This window comes from Homalodisca vitripennis, chromosome 4 (genome assembly GCF_021130785.1).
Source record: "Homalodisca vitripennis isolate AUS2020 chromosome 4, UT_GWSS_2.1, whole genome shotgun sequence".
Taxonomy (NCBI): Eukaryota; Metazoa; Arthropoda; class Insecta; order Hemiptera; family Cicadellidae; genus Homalodisca; species Homalodisca vitripennis.
The window spans coordinates 82,099,899-82,121,291 of NC_060210.1; the positions used below are offsets into that span (position 1 = coordinate 82,099,899).

The window sequence follows — 21,393 nt, forward strand, 5'->3', positions numbered from 1 at the left end:
GCTAGGTCATCATGTGATGTTCCAGCTTCGTTATTGATTTTATGAAATTCTTTTGTCTCTCCTGAAAATGATCGACTGGTACAAGAACGTAAAATATGTTCTTTTGTCCAAGACTCAGCACGACAATCACAGGCTTCTTCATCAGACTGCCTCCACTTAACCTTCCAGAAGTTACACCAAACCACACCAGTAAGAAAACAGTTTAGTAAAGACCAGTCTTTACAAGGTGGATCAATTTTATCTAGTTGTGTATGCTTAGACGCAAGGTTTTTGTTTTCTCCCTCAAAGATAAACCACTTGGATGTCTAGTTAGCATTGAAAAAGGATGAGGAGTCGCATGTTTTCACAATAATAATAAAATGCCTGAATATTTTTTATATATATATATATATATATATGTGTGTGTGTGTGTGTGTGTGTGTGTATGCACACACACACACACATTTAGTTTTTATTCAGCCATTTTATCAATGTGAAAACATGCAACTCAGTATTATGAAGATTAGTCTTTTATCTTCAAAGTATTAAAGTAATTTCTGAGGGTATAAATATTGGAAGTAGGTGCGCTTTGTGTTGTCTTCAGTAACTAGATTAATGTCTGCATTAACCCTTTTAGCACCAAGCATATTGCGCAGGTTGCGTCACAACGCCAGATTTACTGGTGCGGGTTGTCCCGTTGAGTGCCGCAGAATAGCCGCTGGGTATGTCACAGTAGTGCCAGAGCAATTTATGAATTGTGACACACATAGATATATAAAATCATTCTCATTTCACTAAATTTTATGATAAACTAATGATTTTGACGGAAAAAATTAATCAGAATACAAAAACGTTTTTACACAAAATATATTTTTCTATTCTCAATAATACAAACAGTATAAACAATTCAATATAATTGAACTTTAATATACAAAATATAACAGTGGCCGTAATATTTACTAACTTCATAAGACACCCAGTTATAGACATAACTTAGTAGAGTGGTAATCACAATTGCTAAATTATATTCAGTACAGTTTCAGTAATATACATTTTTTTATTCAAGAGAAACTCTATTAAATCATTACGTTTAAACACTTTTTACAGCAAAACAATAATAGTTAATAACTTAAAACAATAAAAAAGTCGGTATTATTATTTATATATTTTTTGTTATGGAAATGATATGTGCGTGAATAAGACAGAATAAACAATAGTGAACGATTAAGATAAAATATTTACCACATTGTTGTGACAAATGCTATCTAAATAAATCTATATATCATTTCCTTTCTAAAAATAAGGTTTCTCCTTTATAAGCGTTATTATGTTCGTTTTGATAAAACAAACAACTTTCTTATAATTAGGAGACCTGATTTGAAATTGGAACCATCACAACTAATTCTAGGGGGAAAATCTAGTAAGAAAAAATAATAACAAATATTGTAAAGTTAAAGACTAGAACAACTTATAATTTTATTTTACCATTTATACAAAATATCACAAAACCAAATATCTCCTTCTACACCTTGTATTCTATTAATATATGTATTAAGGCTCCAGATTTATTTGGTTGTTATTGAAACAGTACATAAATCTAAATATTGACAAGTGGTGTATAGAACAAAAAAAATATATATAAATTTGGATTGATTGTATCCATGATAAGATCATATATAATTTTTAGCGGTTTTAAATATTTTAAAGAATTACCTAGTACGAAAAAAATTAAATGAAATAATTGTCGGCTGGTTTTAAACGGAATAAGTAAAATTATTTTAACAAAAAATCTTTATTTTTCATTTCATCTAAAAAAAGTATGAAAAAGATTTTTTAAGCAGGCATTCCCGTGACACCAGAGGAAGCTCTGCAGGATTCAAAGGGCTAATATATTTTTAATACTCCAAATCCTTGAGCATCAAAATAGATAAAGGTTATGAAGCCTTTGAAGCCAACGGCCAAGTTCTTCCACGAGTTATCACAAGTCACCAATAGAGACGCTGCCACTACTTTTTTATGTAATAATTTATTTTAATTATAGTAAAATGTTATGAATATAATATATTGACAGGAATGCAGAGATTTTAAATTATACCTTTATGGATTACAGGTGTTAGTTTTTAAATTACTTAAATAAATTGCATATCTTTTAGGAAATATTATTTATGCCTCATGGATCATTTTAACTGCTTCTAAAAAATTAAACTTGTATATAACTGGATAGTATAACACCAACAGACAGGCAGCAACTGAATAAAATTATTCGTTTACTACTCATACTGGAAGTGTTAAAAATAAAATCATCTACAATACATATAAAAAAATCTTTACAATCTTATCATACATTTATAATAAAATTACAAAGAAATAGTATAAAGATATAGAAAGATCCATGACTTTGTGAAAGCTTTAGTCAGGGTTATGACATTCTTGCAGTGTTCCATGCGTCTACATCATAAGTTCTTGTGAGAGCACTTTGGTTTTGACTCTCACGTTCAAGTTTTTCAAAATGTTTTCGAGCATTCCGAATGTTAATCAGTGTTGCGGCTGATGGAATGTTAGGATCTGACATAACTACCATCACATATGTGTTGGATGTGAAAATGTCGATGAAAGCAGCAAAATTGGTGTTGCGGACTTCCATGCTCTGAAACTGAGCAGCCACTTTACTGCAACACAAACATGAATTAGTTCATTTTTTACATCTCAGCTTTTGTATAGTCCCTGCTTAGAGTATTTACACCGTTTTAAACATGTAACAAATTTATAATATAAATAATTTCACACATTAACCCTTTGAGTGCCACGGATATTTTCCAAAGGTATATCCATAAAGTGTTTTTCGCATATTTGTAAGCTTTTGGGAAAAAAGCTGGTGTAAAATAACTACCAAATAGATTTCCATCATTTTGTTGTTGTTTTTTTTCTTATTAAATTCAGAATATGATACATATAGTTACAAATAAAATTTGATTTATAAAAATACAAAAATTTCAGTATTTATAAAAAAAGTTTTTTACTTTTGTATAAAAAGTTAAGTTTTGACCTAATTTGAGTGTACACGGTATTTTTTAGATTTTTTTTCTTTATACCTGATAAAGGCCATATAATTCTAAATAAAACCCATGTGTATAATCTTATTATAGAATTTTAAAAACATGGCATTATATGTATTAACAAAATGTTGCCTGGTTCTGACATTTTATAAACTGTAAACTTCATTTGTCAGAGTTTAGAAATTACTTAGTAATGATGTAGTTTTCCCAATAAATCTAATAAAACATCAATATAACACAAATAAATATGATTAGTAAATGTAGAAATAAATACTTGCTAACTTATTTACATGAAAGTTTACATTTACTAAATAATAACCCTAATAATATTTACACTGAAAATTCACGTTTTTCGCTTGGACACAACTCAAATCACTACATTACTTTTGTAAAGAAATACAGTAAAATACTGTATAAATTACTATTTTATTTTTTATTTACTCAAATGCTTGGTTATTGGCACTTAAACAACAAGAAAGGCTGTTATGCAACACGGTACTCGTCCGCTACGTCGCGTGACTGGAAGACAGAATTATCGCACAGGTACTTCGGTATTATCACAGCCCACTATTTTTGGACGAGTTTTCCTTATCAGAGATCAAAATAAACTTAAACTTCATTACACGTTCCTTCTTCCATAATGAATTGAAAAATACTCTCGATGAGTCATACTTCCTATCTCCAAATCGACACACGAATGACCTGACATTTTCGAATAATGAAACGTTGTTCTTATAGTTTTTCATTTCATTGATTGCCGTAATAACTTGTAAATTCCAAAATAAGTTAAATAAAGTCAGTTTTTTTAACACTGTCATTTATTTTGTCGCCGTTAAGGAAAACTCGTCCAAAAATAGTGGCTTCTTGATAAGTACCCAAACAACATAAGTTTCGCAGATAAAATAGTACAGAAACAACATAAAACTTGTATTTATTAATAGTTTGGAACCTATTGAATACAGCTGTCTGGTTACTTGGCCAAAATAATCTTGTACTATATAAAATATTATCGAAATACGAAACGTCAAAATTGGCGACGCTGGCACTTTATGCACTTTCGTACCGTCAAAATTAGCGACGCTGTGGCACTTAAAGGGTTAATGACATATCCCAGTTATCAGTTTGTCTTCAATATTTCTTAACATTGTTCATATTAGTTACAGAAGTGATTTACATTACAAATTGCCTATGAGAAGCATAAAATATTCAAAATCAATACAATTTTTAATGTTTTGTAAATCTGTAAAATGACTATAAAAGCAAAAGTAATTTTGAAGAAATCGTATGTTACATTGAACATAATTAAAGGAATAAAAATTTAAATTGTTAGGGGTATAAAAACCTTATAGGTTATTTCTGTTAATGTTTCATTTTACAAGCAATCCATTGATGAAGTCTGATTTGAAGAGAACTAATTCAAATGCTCTAGATACAGTAAATATGGATGTCCACAAACCTGCAACTAAGCTTGAATTGTTTAATGATGTTGGAGACCTTCTCAAAGCGGTGCATATCACGATGTGGTCGTCGCTCACTGTGCGAGATGACAAGGAATGTTGCTCTCTCAAACAGCAGCACCTCATCTGCATCAATGATGTTGGCAAACTGCCTCAAACTCATTTCCAGGTCTTTTACATTAGGAATCAGCATGTACACTATGGATGACCATGCCTGAAAGTTTAAAAATTGTTATTCCTCTTCCACTTAACTGACAAAAGTAGTGTTACTAATTACCATCTCATATTTTGGAAATAATTGATGATATCGCTTAATAAAAATGTTATTTATATGCACAGCAAATAGACAAAATATCTTTATTAAAATAAACAATGTACTTTTAGCACAATTATTGGTGTCATTTAGTGGTGTATATGTTAACATTCTAGTCAATTGTGATAAACAAACTTAAAATTCTCACAAACGTGTATTGAATTTATCAAAATATTTTTAGTTATATCTCACTGCCTTGAATGTTTCAGGACTTAACAATCAAGCAATGAATTCATATTCACAATGTGAATTAACTTTAATGGACTTCGTCCTCCCAGTAATAAACATTTCCAGTGTTTTTTTTAACAATATCAACAACCTAATTAAATTAAATGATCCTCTTCAATTTGCATTAAACAAGTATTGGACAAGTTTAGCTAAATTTGTGAATAAAAACTAAATTTATATTATTTATTTATTTACAATAAATATTAATTTACTAAAAAATATTTTTAACTTAAATTAAGGCAACACTTTCCTGACTAGTCTGCCGGGTTGAGCGTCAAATGTGGAAGTGTCACCTGTTACAAATGAACAAAACCTGCTCAATTAAATCAGAATTTAAAATAAAAGGTGTTAATGGTTTATAAAACTCAACACCCAAGATAATGAGATCCATAACGAGACCAATGCTGAACAATAACAACTAAGATGGTAATATAATAACTGCATTTTTCACATAATTCTAAAATTTGAATTTTTTAAATTGCAGTTTGGTTGAAAGGTGTAAAAAACCAATTTCCTTTTTCATTGTTATCAACATTAAAACAAACAAGCTAATTTTTAATGCAACTCATGTTATTATAGCTTGACTAGTTGGTTTGTGATTAACTTAACAAACTCGGGTATCTAAACATTTTTATTTATGAAAGAGCTGAAAATCATACACTTGAGTTATAGAAATATTTGTATTATTTATTAAACTGAACCTTACAAATATTTATAAGACAGTTAACTCACTCTATAGAGAGTTTCATCCCAAATTGATGTTTTGAAGCATGTGCATTCCAGAGGCTTAGAGAGCCTCCTTAAATCTTCTTCTCGTTCTCGAAATATCTAAAACATATTCATGTTTCAATTTACAAGCTTATGTAACCATTAATACCAGTTTTGAATTGACCTACAATTCTAGCAAATGTACTACTGACGAGTGAAATAAACTTTATAACATCAAAATTTTAATTTTAATTTATGTGATACACTAATACAATACACCAAATATGTACCAATTGTTTATACATCAATAGGATTCAAACAAATTTGTTTAATAAAAGTATTTATTTAATAAAAGAATATATTCAAAATTAGCTCAAAAGTACCGCATCTCTTTGGTCTTCCTGGACCAAGTCCATCTTATGTATGAGACAGAAGACTTTCGCTTCTGGAGAATTCTGCAGAATTGCCTCGAGGCAGCTCTGGTAGTAGTGCATGTCCTTGTCCAGTTCCCGGCTCTCCACATCAAACACATATATCAGGACCTCCACATTGCGAAAAATATTATCTCGTTGACTGGCAAAGTAATTCTCCATAAAAGCCTCTTGTCTGAAACAATTAATTTTGTTAGACATGACAAACAAAATAATTCTTTTGTACTTCCCATTAAACACAAAACTGATGTACACTGAAAACTTGGTAGTGCTGATTCTGAAAATTAATAAAAAATGTTATAAAAAACCATGATTTAAAACATCAAAACAAAAATTACTTAACAAAAGGTGTAAAATTGCAGTAATATTAAAGTGTTAATGGCAGAGATTAAACATATGTTAGACATATTTTTCTATAGTGAGTTCATTTTTAAAAGACATTATCAACACTGAATACTTCAACTAAACCACCATATTATGACCTAGAATCTAATTGTTGTATCTAAATAAGTTATGAAATGATCCATGATTTCTATCAAGTAGCAGTGCTTAATGACAAGCAGAACAATGGGTTTAACACTTTTTTTTTGTAAATAATTTTGTGGTGTGTCTATTTAAATTAACCCTCTTACTGGTAACTAACTCATATCTAGTTACTATGTCGTCTTTGCTTCTATGATATATTTAACCGTCAATAAGGACTTCAACCCAAAAACAAAATGTGTGTGTGTGAGAGAGAGGGAGTGCGTGCACTTATGTTTTTGTGTTCCCAATGAAAAAATTTTATATAGGTATTTAAATTTCTGATAAACATTACTTGACTTTAGCAACTTATAAGGTATCATACTAAACAAAGTTTTCATTTTGCAAGAATGAAAAGAGTAGCTCTTTTTCTAAATAATTGTTCTTTTTACTAGTCTAGAGATTCCTTAAGACATACTTAAATGCAAATTATTTGTTCAAGACATTCAGTTATAATAAAATGTAATGCAAATGCATATAACTACATACAAAACCGAGCAATCAAAACTCACTGACTAGGCAGAGAGCATATCTGGTGGCAATGTCAGAGGGCTTCCCTTCCATCCCTAGAACCGGTCTGAGATGTACAAATCGACCAGTAGAGGTACTTTTAGAACACACCTTCAACTATATTAGCAGTAAGAAGTAACCCTTATACAACCAAATATCTCAGATTCAACCTAGAGTGAAGAAAGAAAAGGACCAGCCAGCTATATATAGTCTTATTGATATCCATATGAAAAAGACCAGCCAGGTTATACATAGTCAACATGATGACATAGTTTAAAATGAAGCATAAATGGTTGTTTTTATGTTTGAGGCCGTGAAGTTCGCCTGTGATCCTTCACTGATTAAAATTTTATTCTTTGTGCAAAAAAGGCCTTATTGTAACTCAATTTGTTTAAACTTTGTGTACTCGTGCTCTACAATACATAGATTTCAAATAAATGTGCCCATGATAACAATATTAGTTTTTTGAAATAAAACATTGGTAAAAACAAAAATATACATTTGTTATTTATCAGTATATGTTACTCACTAAATTTATGTAAGGATATTCTTATAAAGGAATCTATTCCAAACATTTTGATACCAAAAACATTATATTTTTCATGGAACTTAAGTTACAGATTTCTTTTAACCTGAGAAAATTAACATTTGTACCCCTAGAGTTTTCAGACAAATTTGGCTCATAAATGAACATTTTCCCCCAGCATGATTATAATTGGTCTGGTCTTCAAAGGGTAAACTATTATGAAACTAATCCTGTTAAGAATGTTTTGATGTAGTAAATTAATAATATCTATTAGCCACCATTAAATAAATGTATGCCACCAATCATTGATAATTTATTATAAGTTACACAAATGTATTACAGTTAAAATGTTCTATAACATCTAAGGAACTGGCACTTTACAGAATGCAAAGATCACATCACAACTTTTGAAGTGTGAGATTTAAAACTCCTAAAGGTGCTCTATGGATAATGTTAAGTGTTGCCACAAGAACATACAATGTATAGCAGTTAATAAACCTGATTTATCCTTCTCTGATAAATGTACAATCTGATAAACTAAACACAATGAGTTATCTTTCATGAATCAAGTGAAAATTTACTTTATCCCAATTTTATTTTAAAACTGACATGAGCTTGCAATCACACCAGACAAGTAGAACTCTCATACAGTAAAGTAAAACCCCAAGCATGCAAAAACATGAAAAAATCCAATCTTTAAAACAAACCGAGTCTATATGTCTTGTTTATGCAATTATTATATCTCACATGCTACTTTCAAATTACTTATGAACATGCCAAGACCGTTGTTGAATAAATTCAGATTAATAAAAGGAATTACAACAGGAGTGACGATTCATCATCTATTCCAAAGTGAGAAAACTAACGAATCTTAAATATGAAAGGTCTCTTCTTAAAAACACTAAGAACATGCAGCACTCTACATGAAAAGTAAATTCCTGATGTACATCTACTACAGCAACTTTGAAAACTTAAGGAATAAATGAGAGAAATTTCCTCGGTGTATCCTCTTCAACTGCTTTAACAACATGATAAGACATTGTACCCAATTTGTATTTGTTCTGTATCCAACTTGAACAAAGAGCTGATGATATAAATGCAAATTCCTGTCTTCCTGGAAGGTGCAGCAATTTCTAGTAAGAAATTTTTGGCCAGTAAACTGATACAACGGAATATCAAATGATCCCACAAACCGTAGAGAAAAGTTATTGCACAGACATACAAGCAATCAGACAAACTGTTACAATCACGATAACTTTTAACTTTTGATCCTTAAATCAATAGAGATCTCTTCCTCTGATCAACAGAAACATATACACCAAGTTTAAAGTGTGCATAACCTTTCTATCAAGAGTTACTAAACAGACATACAGGCCTGACCAACAGAAACTTATTAACCAAGTTTAAAGTGTCCATAACCTTTCTATCAAGAGTTACTAAACAGACATACAGGCCTGACCAACAGAAACTTATTAACCAAGTTTAAAGTGTACATAACCTTTCTATCAAGAGTTACTACACAGACATACAGGCCTGACCAACAGAAACTTATTAACCAAGTTTAAAGTGTGCATAACCTTTCTATCAAGAGTTACTACACAGACATACAGGCCTGACCAACAGAAACTTATTAACCAAGTTTAAAGTGTGCATAACCTTTCTATCAAGAGTTACTAAACAGACATACAGGACTGACCAACAGAAACTTATTAACCAAGTTTAAAGTGTGCATAACCTTTCTATCAAGAGTTACTACACAGACATACAGGCCTGACCAACAGAAACGTATTAACCAAGTTTAAAGTGTGCATAACCTTTCTATCAAGAGTTACTAAACAGACATACAGGCCTGACCAACAGAAACTTATTAACCAAGTTTAAAGTGTGCATAACCTTTCTATCAAGAGTTACTACACAGACATACAGGCCTGACCAACAGAAACTTATTAACCAAGTTTAAAGTGTGCATAACCTTTCTATCAAGAGTTACTAAACAGACATACAGGACTGACCAACAGAAACTTATTAACCAAGTTTAAAGTATCTATAACTTTTTTTATCAAGAGTTATCGCACAATTGGACGGATGACACGATTTTAAGAAGGTCCTGTCCAGGTTCTTAATATGGATGTCCTGACCAGCACAGTATATAAGGAATGAACTCATTAAAAATATTAAATTTGATAAACACAACGCAATGCATTTGAATTATACAAAAATTGTTGGGTTTATAAATAAAAACAGACGTATAACTGCCAGTTTGCAAGTTTTGTGCAGTATGTTGTTTATTACTGTCCGATGTAGTTTTATTTGTTTCCTTATAATCTAAATGAAATTAAATTGCAAATAATAGACATTATCTATATTTTTCAGAACACTGAAAACAAAATTACTTGACTGCAAAATAATGTATGCAAGTTAATCTAGAGTTTTTTTGTTGAATATATAGCAATTTTACAACTTACTACGAGGTGTATTTTTTAAGTAAGTACCATTCTGAAATTCTGCCGCTGCAACATTGTGGTTGATGTCACATGCTTGTACAATACCTATCTTCATCTGTTAGCGTCACTGATAAAATTACATAGCATTTAGATTTGTTTATGTGTATTTAAAATGCCTTTATCAATTGAGATCCCTGACTGTGAAATATGCTTTGTTATCTTCGTTTTCTTAGTGGTAAAGGCTAGAAAGCAGTTGAAATTCACTGTCAGAATAAGAAAAGGTTGGGTTGATTCCTATTAAATAATAAAACTTGTATAAACAGGTTAATGAAATGTGTGTTAATTCAATACAATAAAGGACTGTTCAAAATATTACAAAATAAATAAACAAACTCGTACTAATAACAATCCTCGTTGCTAGGCACCGAACCATATAAACGACGGTGTATTGTTTGTACGTTTGTTGTGGTGGTTGACACAAACGTACAAACAAAACATTATAAATGATGAAAAAGCATGAAAATTTGCAAGGGCTTTGCTAGAAGGCCAAAGGAATGTTTATGACGAGAAACTGAGTGTACAACTCTCAGTGATAACTGACGATTAGGTCCAGAAAGTGAAAATCAATAATTTTATGATTTATTTGTTATCAGAGAAGTTTCCTCGAGTTTTAAGAAGTGTTCTTTATAAAGTTTGTATTGAACATTTCAAATATCGAAAATAGCAATTTTCTGCATGACAATGACTGTCCAAATGCAGCAAAACAAACTCAAGACCCTCTAGGTAAATGGGTTAAGCTTGGAGGAATATTCTTGTATGTCTATGCGCATCCAATTAAGCATCCACAATATACCATTCGGATCGGTTCTTTGTTCCATCTAACATGATCGAATGGTAGATTAGGTTGCTCTGGGATTTTGGTCTGTGGTGAACCTCACTGTACAGAGTTCGCCAAACCTCTGGCTTAACATCTCGGTCTAAACATATGTAAACTGTGTACATACTATGATGAGGCCTTGTACATCTGAACAGGTTTGATACCATACAAAGATTTGCTGACAACATTAACATATCCCAACATCAAGCAAATTTGGTACGGTCTGTTCTGTCAGAACGAGTTGGATAGTGATAGGAAATTTTAGAAGTAGATCTAAAGGTTGAACACTTAATGATAACATAGTACATTTGAAGTTCTGTCATTTCAGATTCTGCGAATATAAAATTACATATTTATCAATATTAATTTTCATTTCAATCTCCTAATAGCCAAGACTCAACAAACATTGATGTAGGTTCTATCAAGCAAAGAGTCAACCTGGTAGAAATATCAAACAAGTTTATAGTTAAACACATGAATTAAATCACCTTCAAAAGTTGCCCAGATAAAAAGAAAACAAATTTTTTTCTCTGTACTGCAAATAAAATCTCAAAAGCACGTTAAATAATGATAATGACACTTGAAATATTGTAGAGCAAAAAGCCATGTTAACCAGTACACATTCAGGTGTCATGGTAAACCATTCACCTGAACCTGGGTTTTTATGTGGTTCTTTCCAAAATTAGGAGAGAATGCCATTCAATTGGAGCCTCTTAGATATAGTTAATTCTTTTCTTTGCAGTTACTTGTTTCTTTGTCTTAGCAGAATTGATTCATGGACTCACCCTGCCACACCATGCATGACCATTCCATTGAACCTCATTTAGACGCAATAATATGTTACGATAAGTAACTGCGAAGGTGACATGACTGAGATAATACTACTATACCTCCTCGTGATGGTTTTACCTAGGCATCTCGCACGCTTAAATTTGGCGAGAAATATATTTTCTTGTTTTTATAAACTCCCAACAATTTGTATTTATGTTTTAGTATGCAAATTGAGTCTTCTTATCTATGAGTAACAGTAAAAAAACAAAATTCTTTAAGAAAACTTAAAACACATTTGCTTTGCCATTGGACAAGATTAAGTTAGAAAATGTGCTAGCCTGGTTACAATAAACAATACAAAATGTATACTATATATTGGGCAACAGGGACACATCATCTAGTGACAACTAAAAGTTACAAAGACAATAAGCTGCTATTGGTCTGCGAGGGATTCCCACAATAGTATTAATCACTTACACAAAATGTTAACATTCACAGTTTTTCAAATGTAGAATGGCCTGTGGAAAGATAAATAAGTACATCAAATGTATATTAAATTTTATGTTTCTGTGCTTATTTTAATTCTGAGTTTACCTAAAGTACAGATTCTAATAAATCCTCTTATCCCACATTACTTATCATGCATCTACTTATGAACACCTCAAGTACCATTAGATTCTTCTGTATCTTTGAACTGCTCAAATAGTCATGCTATATTTCACAAAATCTATTTTAATATATCACAGTAATTGGAAATTTTTTTGGTACAATGTGTCTTTGTGATTGCAGTAATGGATTCCAATACTATAGGAAGCCTACAATCAGCACATGTCCAAATAGAAATGAAAAAAAGAAGGATGAAACAAAACTTTTACAGACAAAATAAGAGTTTTGGACTACCAGTACCGACCATTTTATGACATAGTAGCTATGAAAATAGAGAAAGAGAAGTGGGAAATATAGAAGAGGATAAAGAAAAAAAATCACGTTCCATCTGCTTTATCGAGATGGAGCATTCTCACACCTGGTTGTTGCTTGGTACATGATTGGAGAAGTTAGTTTAGTGGGTTGGTTGACATTTATCCCTGTAGAAGCTGCGCTGGATGCTGGACCCTGCACTGAAGTGGTGGGAACGGCGTCCTCAGCACTCATCGAGGCAGCAACTCTGGTGGATTTGGTGACGTTTGTTGATATCATGTTTATGAAGGGTGGATATGACCTGGACGTATTTGGGTCGAAGATATAACATATAGAATACAAGTTTTTGAACAATGAAGGACCAACTAAGGTACCTCATGTCATGCATGCCTCACCTACAATCTATAAAGTCCTATTTACTCTAAACTAATTTATTAGAAATATTAGGACGTATAAAATGATTACATGTATAATTTACATAAAAATTGGCAATTGAACTGCCATATAATAAATAATTATTTTTAAAAATCATTAGAAGTTGGACTAACAATACTCCATAATGAAAATCCGTATTAACAGATCTAGAAGTTGTACAACAAAGATGTGTCATATTACAAGAGTCTCTTAGCTTCATGACTGACATAAGACATCCTCAACATAGTGACCCATTGATATGGCTATTGAAGAAATGAGAGATCTTATAAGTTCATAAAAATACAGGGATTTTATTTGCAATCAGAAATGAGTTAGCTTATGATCTTTGGCTTAACTTTATAAAACTGTTTAATAAAATAGATATATCCTGTATCTTCAATTCTCAAGGCAAAACAATAATTTCTGTTAATGTCTCATCTCTGTTACTGCTGGGCCAATTTTCCACTTATTTTGATGAACAGCATTCATTTCCAAACTTTTGCAATATTTCACTGCAATAGTTTTTCCATCCAATAAATGTATTCAATGCTTCTTAGTTTAAATCTTAAATATTTCCATTCTCTGAAAATTGTCGTTTTTGATCATGATTGTTTAAACAAACCAAAACAAATTGGAATATTTCCTAATTTACTTTATCTTTAGAGTGAACAAACATTACATAAAACTCTATCTCTCTTAGATTAGAGACTAATCGGTATAGTGTAGAGACTTCACACATAATATAAAACATAGCAATTCTCTCAATTTCTATTCTTCTTCTTGTTAATTCTGAATAATTTTGTTCTCAAAACCCCATCTAGAACACAACTTAAATATAGCCAGAATATTACAGTAGTGTCCTTATGGTTCTAAATTAGGAACACTAATATTTAAATTTACATTAGTGTGGATCTTCAATACTCTAGTTTTCATTTCAATGGTTTATGAATAAAAAAATGCGGCACATGATGAAACAGATGAGAATTAATTAACAATGGATGCCACCACAAAGCCTCAGTTTGCTTCTAGTATTCAAGAGCTGAGGTTCTTCTATTGTGGGCACTTGGAGCATATCTCCCTGCACTTTTGAGTGTTCATTTCCTTTAAAACTTTGTATAAGAGTTACCAACCGTTTAGCAAATCCCAAATTGTATTACAGGTTTTACCATAAAGCACTTGACAAAATGATCATTATAGCTCAATTAATCATTACGTAACTTGAGTCAATGATTAGTATTTAAACAAACTCTATTTATTTTTATTGACTTTGTACTAAAAAAATGAAAGTTCATGGAACATTACTGTGAACATATGAAACCATAAGACTATTCTTAACCATTGCGGTTTCATCCAATCGAACAGACATGCACAAAAAATGCTTGCTTAAAATGATTCACAAAAGAATTTATCTAGATTCTATGGTTTCATCAAATGCAGTACTATACTAAATAATAGGTTTTCCACATATTAACTACTGTGATAGCCTACGTTTTATGATGATAAGATCTTTTAATGATAATCATTACATCCAAAAGTATTCTGTATAAAAAATATTAAAGTAAAAAAAAGTTAAAATATTAAAAATATAAGTTACAACAAGCTTGTCTTATCATTTATATACACTAGACATTCTCTTGAGGCTAGTACATGTTTGACAAATCTGAATGAGGGTCAAGTTAATTGAGTGAGTGAAGTGTGACCTTTTAGTTAGCTATCGTTGACTATTTTTTAGTAAGTGTTATTAATAGCCCAATTACCAGTGACACTTAAAGGAATCATAAATGTTTACATACAGTCCGAACCATGTAGATTCAGTCTGAAGCTGTATTGCTAGGCTCTTGATGTCCAGTTTCCCATGCTAACCAAATACCATCCATTAAAAAGGCACAAGCACAGTTAATATAACTGGGAAGAAAATGTAAGACCAAGCTAAAAGCTCATTACAAATTAATTTGCAATACAGTACAGAACAACAGTCCATAATACCGAATGTCAAAGGATTTATCGCATGAATCATTACAAGGAGAAACCAAGACCACTTGGTAACAAATATAAAAAGTTGATTATTTAAATCCAAACAAATTATTTTGCTAGTGTTTCGGATATCTAGTAAAACATTCCAAGATGTGATCAAAACAAATTTAACTACACTACTTTTAAGTTACATTTTATTTGTGAATAATGACATTAGTTGTACCTCACTGATCATTAGGCACTACAGACTGTTTACAATAAGTAATTGTTGTTATATTCACTGCTGCATGGGAGAATTAAATACAGCTTCTGATTGCTCTTTACATTCGCTGCAGTATGGAAGCTAAACACCCAGGAGGATTGTACAGGTGCATTTAAGACTGAATAATAGTTTCAGATTGTCTAGCTCTATACATTCGCTGTGGTATAGAAGCTAAATATTCCGGAGCCCTGTTCAGGTGCACCTAAGATTGAATTGTAGTTTCAGATTGTCTAGCTCTATACATTCACTGTAGTATGGAAGCTAAACACCCTGGAGCCCTGTTTAGGTGCACTGAGACTGAATTGTAGTTTCAGATTGTCTAGCTCTATACATTCGCTGTGATATGGAAGCTAAACACCCTGGAGCCCTGTTCAGGTGCACTGAGACTGAATTGTAGTTTCAGATTGTCTAACTCTATACATTCGCTGTGGTATAGAAGCTCAATATTCCGGAGCCCTGTTCAGGTGCACCTAAAATTGAATTGTAGTTTCAGATTGTCTAGCTCTATACATTCGCTGTAGTATGGAAGCTAAACACCCTGGAGCCGTGTTCAGGTGCACCTAATATTGAATTGTAGTTTCAAATTGTCTAGCTCTATACATTCGCTGTAGTATGGAAGCTAATCACCCTGGAGCCCTGTTCAGGTGCACCTGAGACTGAATTGTAGTTTCAGATTGTCTAACTCTATACATTCGCTGTGGTATGGAAGCTAAACACCTTGGAGCCCTGTTCAGGTGCACTGAGACTGAATTGTAGTTTCAGATTGTCTAGCTCTATACATTTGCTGTAGTATGGATGCTAAACACCCTGGAGCCGTGTTCAGGTGCACCTAATATTGAATTGTAGTTTCAAATTGTCTAGCTCTATACATTCGCTGTAGTATGGAAGCTAAACACCCTGGAGCCCTGTTCAGGTGCACCTGACACTGAATTGTAGTTTCAGATTGTCTAGCTCTATACATTCACTGTAGTATGGAAGCTAAACACCCTGGAGCCCTGTTTAGGTGCACTGAGACTGAATTGTAGTTTCAGATTGTCTAGCTCTATACATTCGCTGTAGTATGGAAGCTAAACACCCTGGAGTCCTGTTTAGGTGCACCTGAGACTGAATTGTAGTTTCAGATTGTCTAACTCTATACATTCGCTGTGGTATGGAAGCTAAACACCCAGGAGCCCTGTTCAGGTGCACCTGACACTGAATTGTAGTTTCAGATTGTCTAGCTCTATACATTCACTGTAGTATGGAAGCTAAACACCCTGGAGCCCTGTTTAGGTGCACTGAGACTGAATTGTAGTTTCAGATTGTCTAACTCTATACATTCGCTGTGGTATGGAAGCTAAATATTCCGGAGCCCTGTTCAGGTGCACCTAAAATTGAATTGTAGTTTCAGATTGTCTAGCTCTATACATTCACTGTAGTATGGAAGCTAAACACCCTGGAGCCCTGTTCAGGTGCACTGAGACTGAATTGTACTTTCAGATTGTCTAACTCTATACATTCGCTGTGGTATAGAAGCTCAATATTCCGGAGCCCTGTTCAGGTGCACCTAAGATTGAATTGTAGTTTCAGATTGTCTAGCTCTATACATTCGCTGTAGTATGGAAGCTAAACACCCTGGAGCCGTGTTCAGGTGCACCTAATATTGAATTGTAGTTTCAAATTGTCTAGCTCTATACATTCGCTGTAGTATGGAAGCTAAACACCCTGGAGCCCTGTTCAGGTGCTCCTGACACTGAATTGTAGTTTCAGATTGTCTAACTCTATACATTCGCTGTGGTATGGAAGCTAAACACCCTGGAGCCCTGTTCAGGTGCACTGAGACTGAATTGTAGTTTCAGATTGTCTAGCTCTATACATTTGCTGTAGTATGGATGCTAAACACCCTGGAGCCGTGTTCAGGTGCACCTAATATTGAATTGAAGTTTCAAATTGTCTAGCTCTATACATTCGCTGTAGTATGGAAGCTAAACACCCTGGAGCCCTGTTCAGGTGCACCTGACACTGAATTGTAGTTTCAGATTGTCTAGCTCTATACATTCACTGTAGTATGGAAGCTAAACACCCTGGAGCCCTGTTTAGGTGCACTGAGACTGAATTGTAGTTTCAGATTGTCTAACTCTATACATTTGCTGTGGTATGGAAGCTAAACACCCTGGGGCCCTGTTCAGGTGCACTGAGACTGAATTGTAGTTTCAGATTGTCTAACTCTATACATTCGCTGTGGTATAGAAGCTAAATATTCCGGAGCCCTGTTCAGGTGCACCTAAGATTGAATTGTAGTTTCAGATTGTCTAGCTCTATACATTCACTGTAGTATGGAAGCTAAACACCCTGGAACCCTGTTTAGGTGCACTGAGACTGAATTGTAGTTTCAGATTGTCTAGCTCTATACATTCACTGTAGTATGGAAGCTAAACACCCTGGAGCCCTGTTTAGGTGCACTGAGACTGAATTGTAGTTTCAGATTGTCTAACTCTATACATTCGCTGTGGTATGGAAGCTAAACACCCTTGGAGTCCTGTTTAGGTGCACTGAGACTGAATTGTAGTTTCAGATTGTCTAACTCTATACATTCGCTGTGGTATGGAAGCTAAACACCCTGGAGCCCTGTTCAGGTGCACCTAATATTGAATTGTAGTTTCAAATTGTCTAGCTCTATACATTCGCTGTAGTATGGAAGCTAAACACCCAGGAGCCCTGTTCAGGTGCACCTGACACTGAATTGTAGTTTCAGATTGTCTAGCTCTATACATTCACTGTAGTATGGAAGCTAAACACCCTGGAGCCCTGTTTAGGTGCACTGAGACTGAATTGTAGTTTCAGATTGTCTAACTCTATACATTCGCTGTGGTATGGAAGCTAAATATTCCGGAGCCCTGTTCAGGTGCACCTAAAATTGAATTGTAGTTTCAGATTGTCTAGCTCTATACATTCACTGTAGTATGGAAGCTAAACACCCTGGAGCCCTGTTCAGGTGCACTGAGACTGAATTGTACTTTCAGATTGTCTAACTCTATACATTCGCTGTGGTATAGAAGCTCAATATTCCGGAGCCCTGTTCAGGTGCACCTAAGATTGAATTGTAGTTTCAGATTGTCTAGCTCTATACATTCGCTGTAGTATGGAAGCTAAACACCCTGGAGCCGTGTTCAGGTGCACCTAATATTGAATTGTAGTTTCAAATTGTCTAGCTCTATACATTCGCTGTAGTATGGAAGCTAAACACCCTGGAGCCCTGTTCAGGTGCTCCTGACACTGAATTGTAGTTTCAGATTGTCTAACTCTATACATTCGCTGTGGTATGGAAGCTAAACACCCTGGAGCCCTGTTCAGGTGCACTGAGACTGAATTGTAGTTTCAGATTGTCTAACTCTATACATTCGCTGTGGTACAGAAGCTAAATATTCTGGAGCCCTGTTCAGGTGCACCTAAGATTGAATTGTAGTTTCAGATTGCCTAGCTCTATACATTCGCTGTAGTATGGAAGCTAAACACCCTGGAGCCGTGTTCAGGTGCACCTGAAACTGAATTGTAGTTTCAGATTGTCTAGCTCTATACATTCGCTGTAGTATGGAAGCTAAACACCCTGGAGCCGTGTTCAGGTGCACCTGAGACTGAATTGTAGTTTTAGATTGTCTAGCTCTATACATTCGCTGTGGTATGGAAGCTAAACACCCTGGAGCCCTGTTCAGGTGCACCTGAGACTGAATTGTAGTTTCAGAAGGTCTAGCTCTATACATTAGCTGTGGTATGGAAGCTAAACATGCCAGAGCCCTGTCCATGTGCACCTGAGACTGAATTGTAGTTTCAGATTGTCTAGCTCTATACATTCGCTGTTATAAAGAAGCTAAACACCCCGGAGCTCTGTTCAGGTTATATTCAATTATCATTCAATTATTATATTCAATTTTCATATTCAAACACTTCATTGGTGAAAAAAAGTCATTGGGTTATTTTACAAAATGTCAACAGTTTGATTTATCGGGATGAGAACTGTGTTAAAATTGTAAAATAATATTAAACTTTTTTATTTATACTAATGAAGAAACATTTTAGAATGCAATTATTTGGCCTAAAGTTTATTAATTCTATTATTTATTCCCAAAATGTTGCCGACACTATGTGGTAGTCACTGGAGTGTATATAATAAAATTTAAATTCTGATGTTTATTTTCTCTCGAATAATAGATACAAGAAACAGCTAGTTCTTATGTTTTAACAAAGCTGGATACACATTAAGAATTTAAAATAAACATCAGATGTGTTACAGACAAGAAATTAAAAATATGTTTGATTTCTTAAAACCTTGTATATTGTACAAAACCATAAATTAGGATATACGTTTACAGGTTAGAAATGCATAGGTCCATTTTTAACTTTCACATTGTACGCAGTTTTATTTTTTAATTGAGAATGGAAAAATGGCGACTGACATTCATTTACTGTTTAGAAAGCCAACAACGTCTACTCATGCACATTGTTTGTCAGTGTTGGTCACAATCAACAATAGTTTCTTCCATACTCACTAGCTGCAATATATAGTCTTTATAAATTTATATATATAGTTATGACTACATAGCATTTTATTACTGAGCTTCTGTGTTTGCTATTCTCCATTTCTTTTACTAGTTGTAAATTCCTTTTCTTAAAAATACATTTTTTTAAATGTTGACTTGTATGTGAATAAAAGGCATTATGGTTTCACATTTTTACAATTCTTTGTACAATAACGATTATTTTAAATATTGGCTCTACAGGTCTGAAATTTTACATGTTCTTCTGGAGGAAATTATACCCATTTTAATGTGACTCATTGAAGCTACAACATTTCAATTATTCGTACGAGGAATGTAGTGTGACTTGCACACCTCAACGCCTACTATACCTGAGTTTTAGCATTAAAAACCACACAGCAGCGAATGTGTTAAATAAAAGATTACTTTAATATTTACAAACAACACATGTTTATCTATTGTAGGGATTACATACAAATCCTAACTAAAAAGTAAATTTCTGAGAAAACAATATTACCACACTAATATAAGCTCATGAAATATGATAAGTTGTCTACATTAACTACAACTCTGAGGCAAGTGCACTGAGCCACACTAGATCTCTAGTTACTGTTATACAGCATAAGGCATTTCTACTCACCCTCCACAATCCCACAGGTTGAGAACGAGATTGCCCAAAAATCGGACATGGGAATGTTCTACATCAACTGTAAAAATTACAAAATAAAACATTAAACACTTTTTCATAAGAATAAATTACTTGTTTCTTGCAATAAGTAAGTCAGTGTTAAACTTTCTATTTAGGTCATCTCAATTATAAAAACCTAAACAAGGCAAATATATAAAAACATTCTAAAATAAATTTACTATCTAAAGATAATTTAAAATACAAAAAGTACAAAATATGGATGAATTGTCAAAAGTAATAATACCTGTTGTCATGTCTCATAATATTTAATACATAAATATTCCAGTTTAATTTGTAAAATTAATTTGTTTTAATTGCAACAATCTATTCCGTAAGTAATTTACTATTCATTTTATGATAATTTACAATATTAATATTCACATAAGCTAAAGTTCTGATTTGTATTTTCGAACTATACACGAGATAAATTAATTATAAAACAATTCTGATGATGTCAATTTCAACACTAAGAGCTACTTCATACATTCATGAATGAAAAATTCTAAATTGAGTGATAATACTGAAATACCAGGCATACATCAAGTAAGAGTATCAGAGTTTAACCTAACTCTTATATCATGTTTTCTACATGTAGGAGCATTTCTGGTTTGAATTAATTATATTTCCAACACCACAGCTGAGTCTATCTTGTTGCTCCAATTAAAAAAAAAATACATATACTTCGGTCAAAAAGAGTTTATTTTAATCTTTGTCATGTATTTCCGGTCTAAGATACTTCCAGTGCCATAGTAGAGTTTGCCTTGTTGTTGCAATGAAGAAAAATACTTGTAAATGTACATA

The 21,393-nt window shown here is 32.9% G+C and overlaps 1 protein-coding gene across 2 annotated transcripts in view; it reads right to left on the reverse strand.

The window, feature by feature from the left end:
* Positions 1 to 828: 828 nt before the first annotated feature.
* Positions 829 to 21,393, reverse strand: part of LOC124359641 (ras-related GTP-binding protein A) — a 29,979-nt gene continuing 9,414 nt past the window's right edge. For both annotated transcript variants that reach the window (XM_046812548.1, XM_046812547.1), the window contains 5 exons: positions 20,545 to 20,611; positions 6,125 to 6,347; positions 5,766 to 5,861; positions 4,492 to 4,706; positions 829 to 2,648 (listed from right to left, as the gene is read on the reverse strand). In XM_046812548.1, coding sequence (XP_046668504.1) covers positions 2,399 to 2,648; positions 4,492 to 4,706; positions 5,766 to 5,861; positions 6,125 to 6,347; positions 20,545 to 20,611 — 851 coding nt within the window. In that variant the 3' untranslated portion in view covers positions 829 to 2,398. The remainder of the gene's footprint in view (positions 2,649 to 4,491; positions 4,707 to 5,765; positions 5,862 to 6,124; positions 6,348 to 20,544; positions 20,612 to 21,393) is intronic.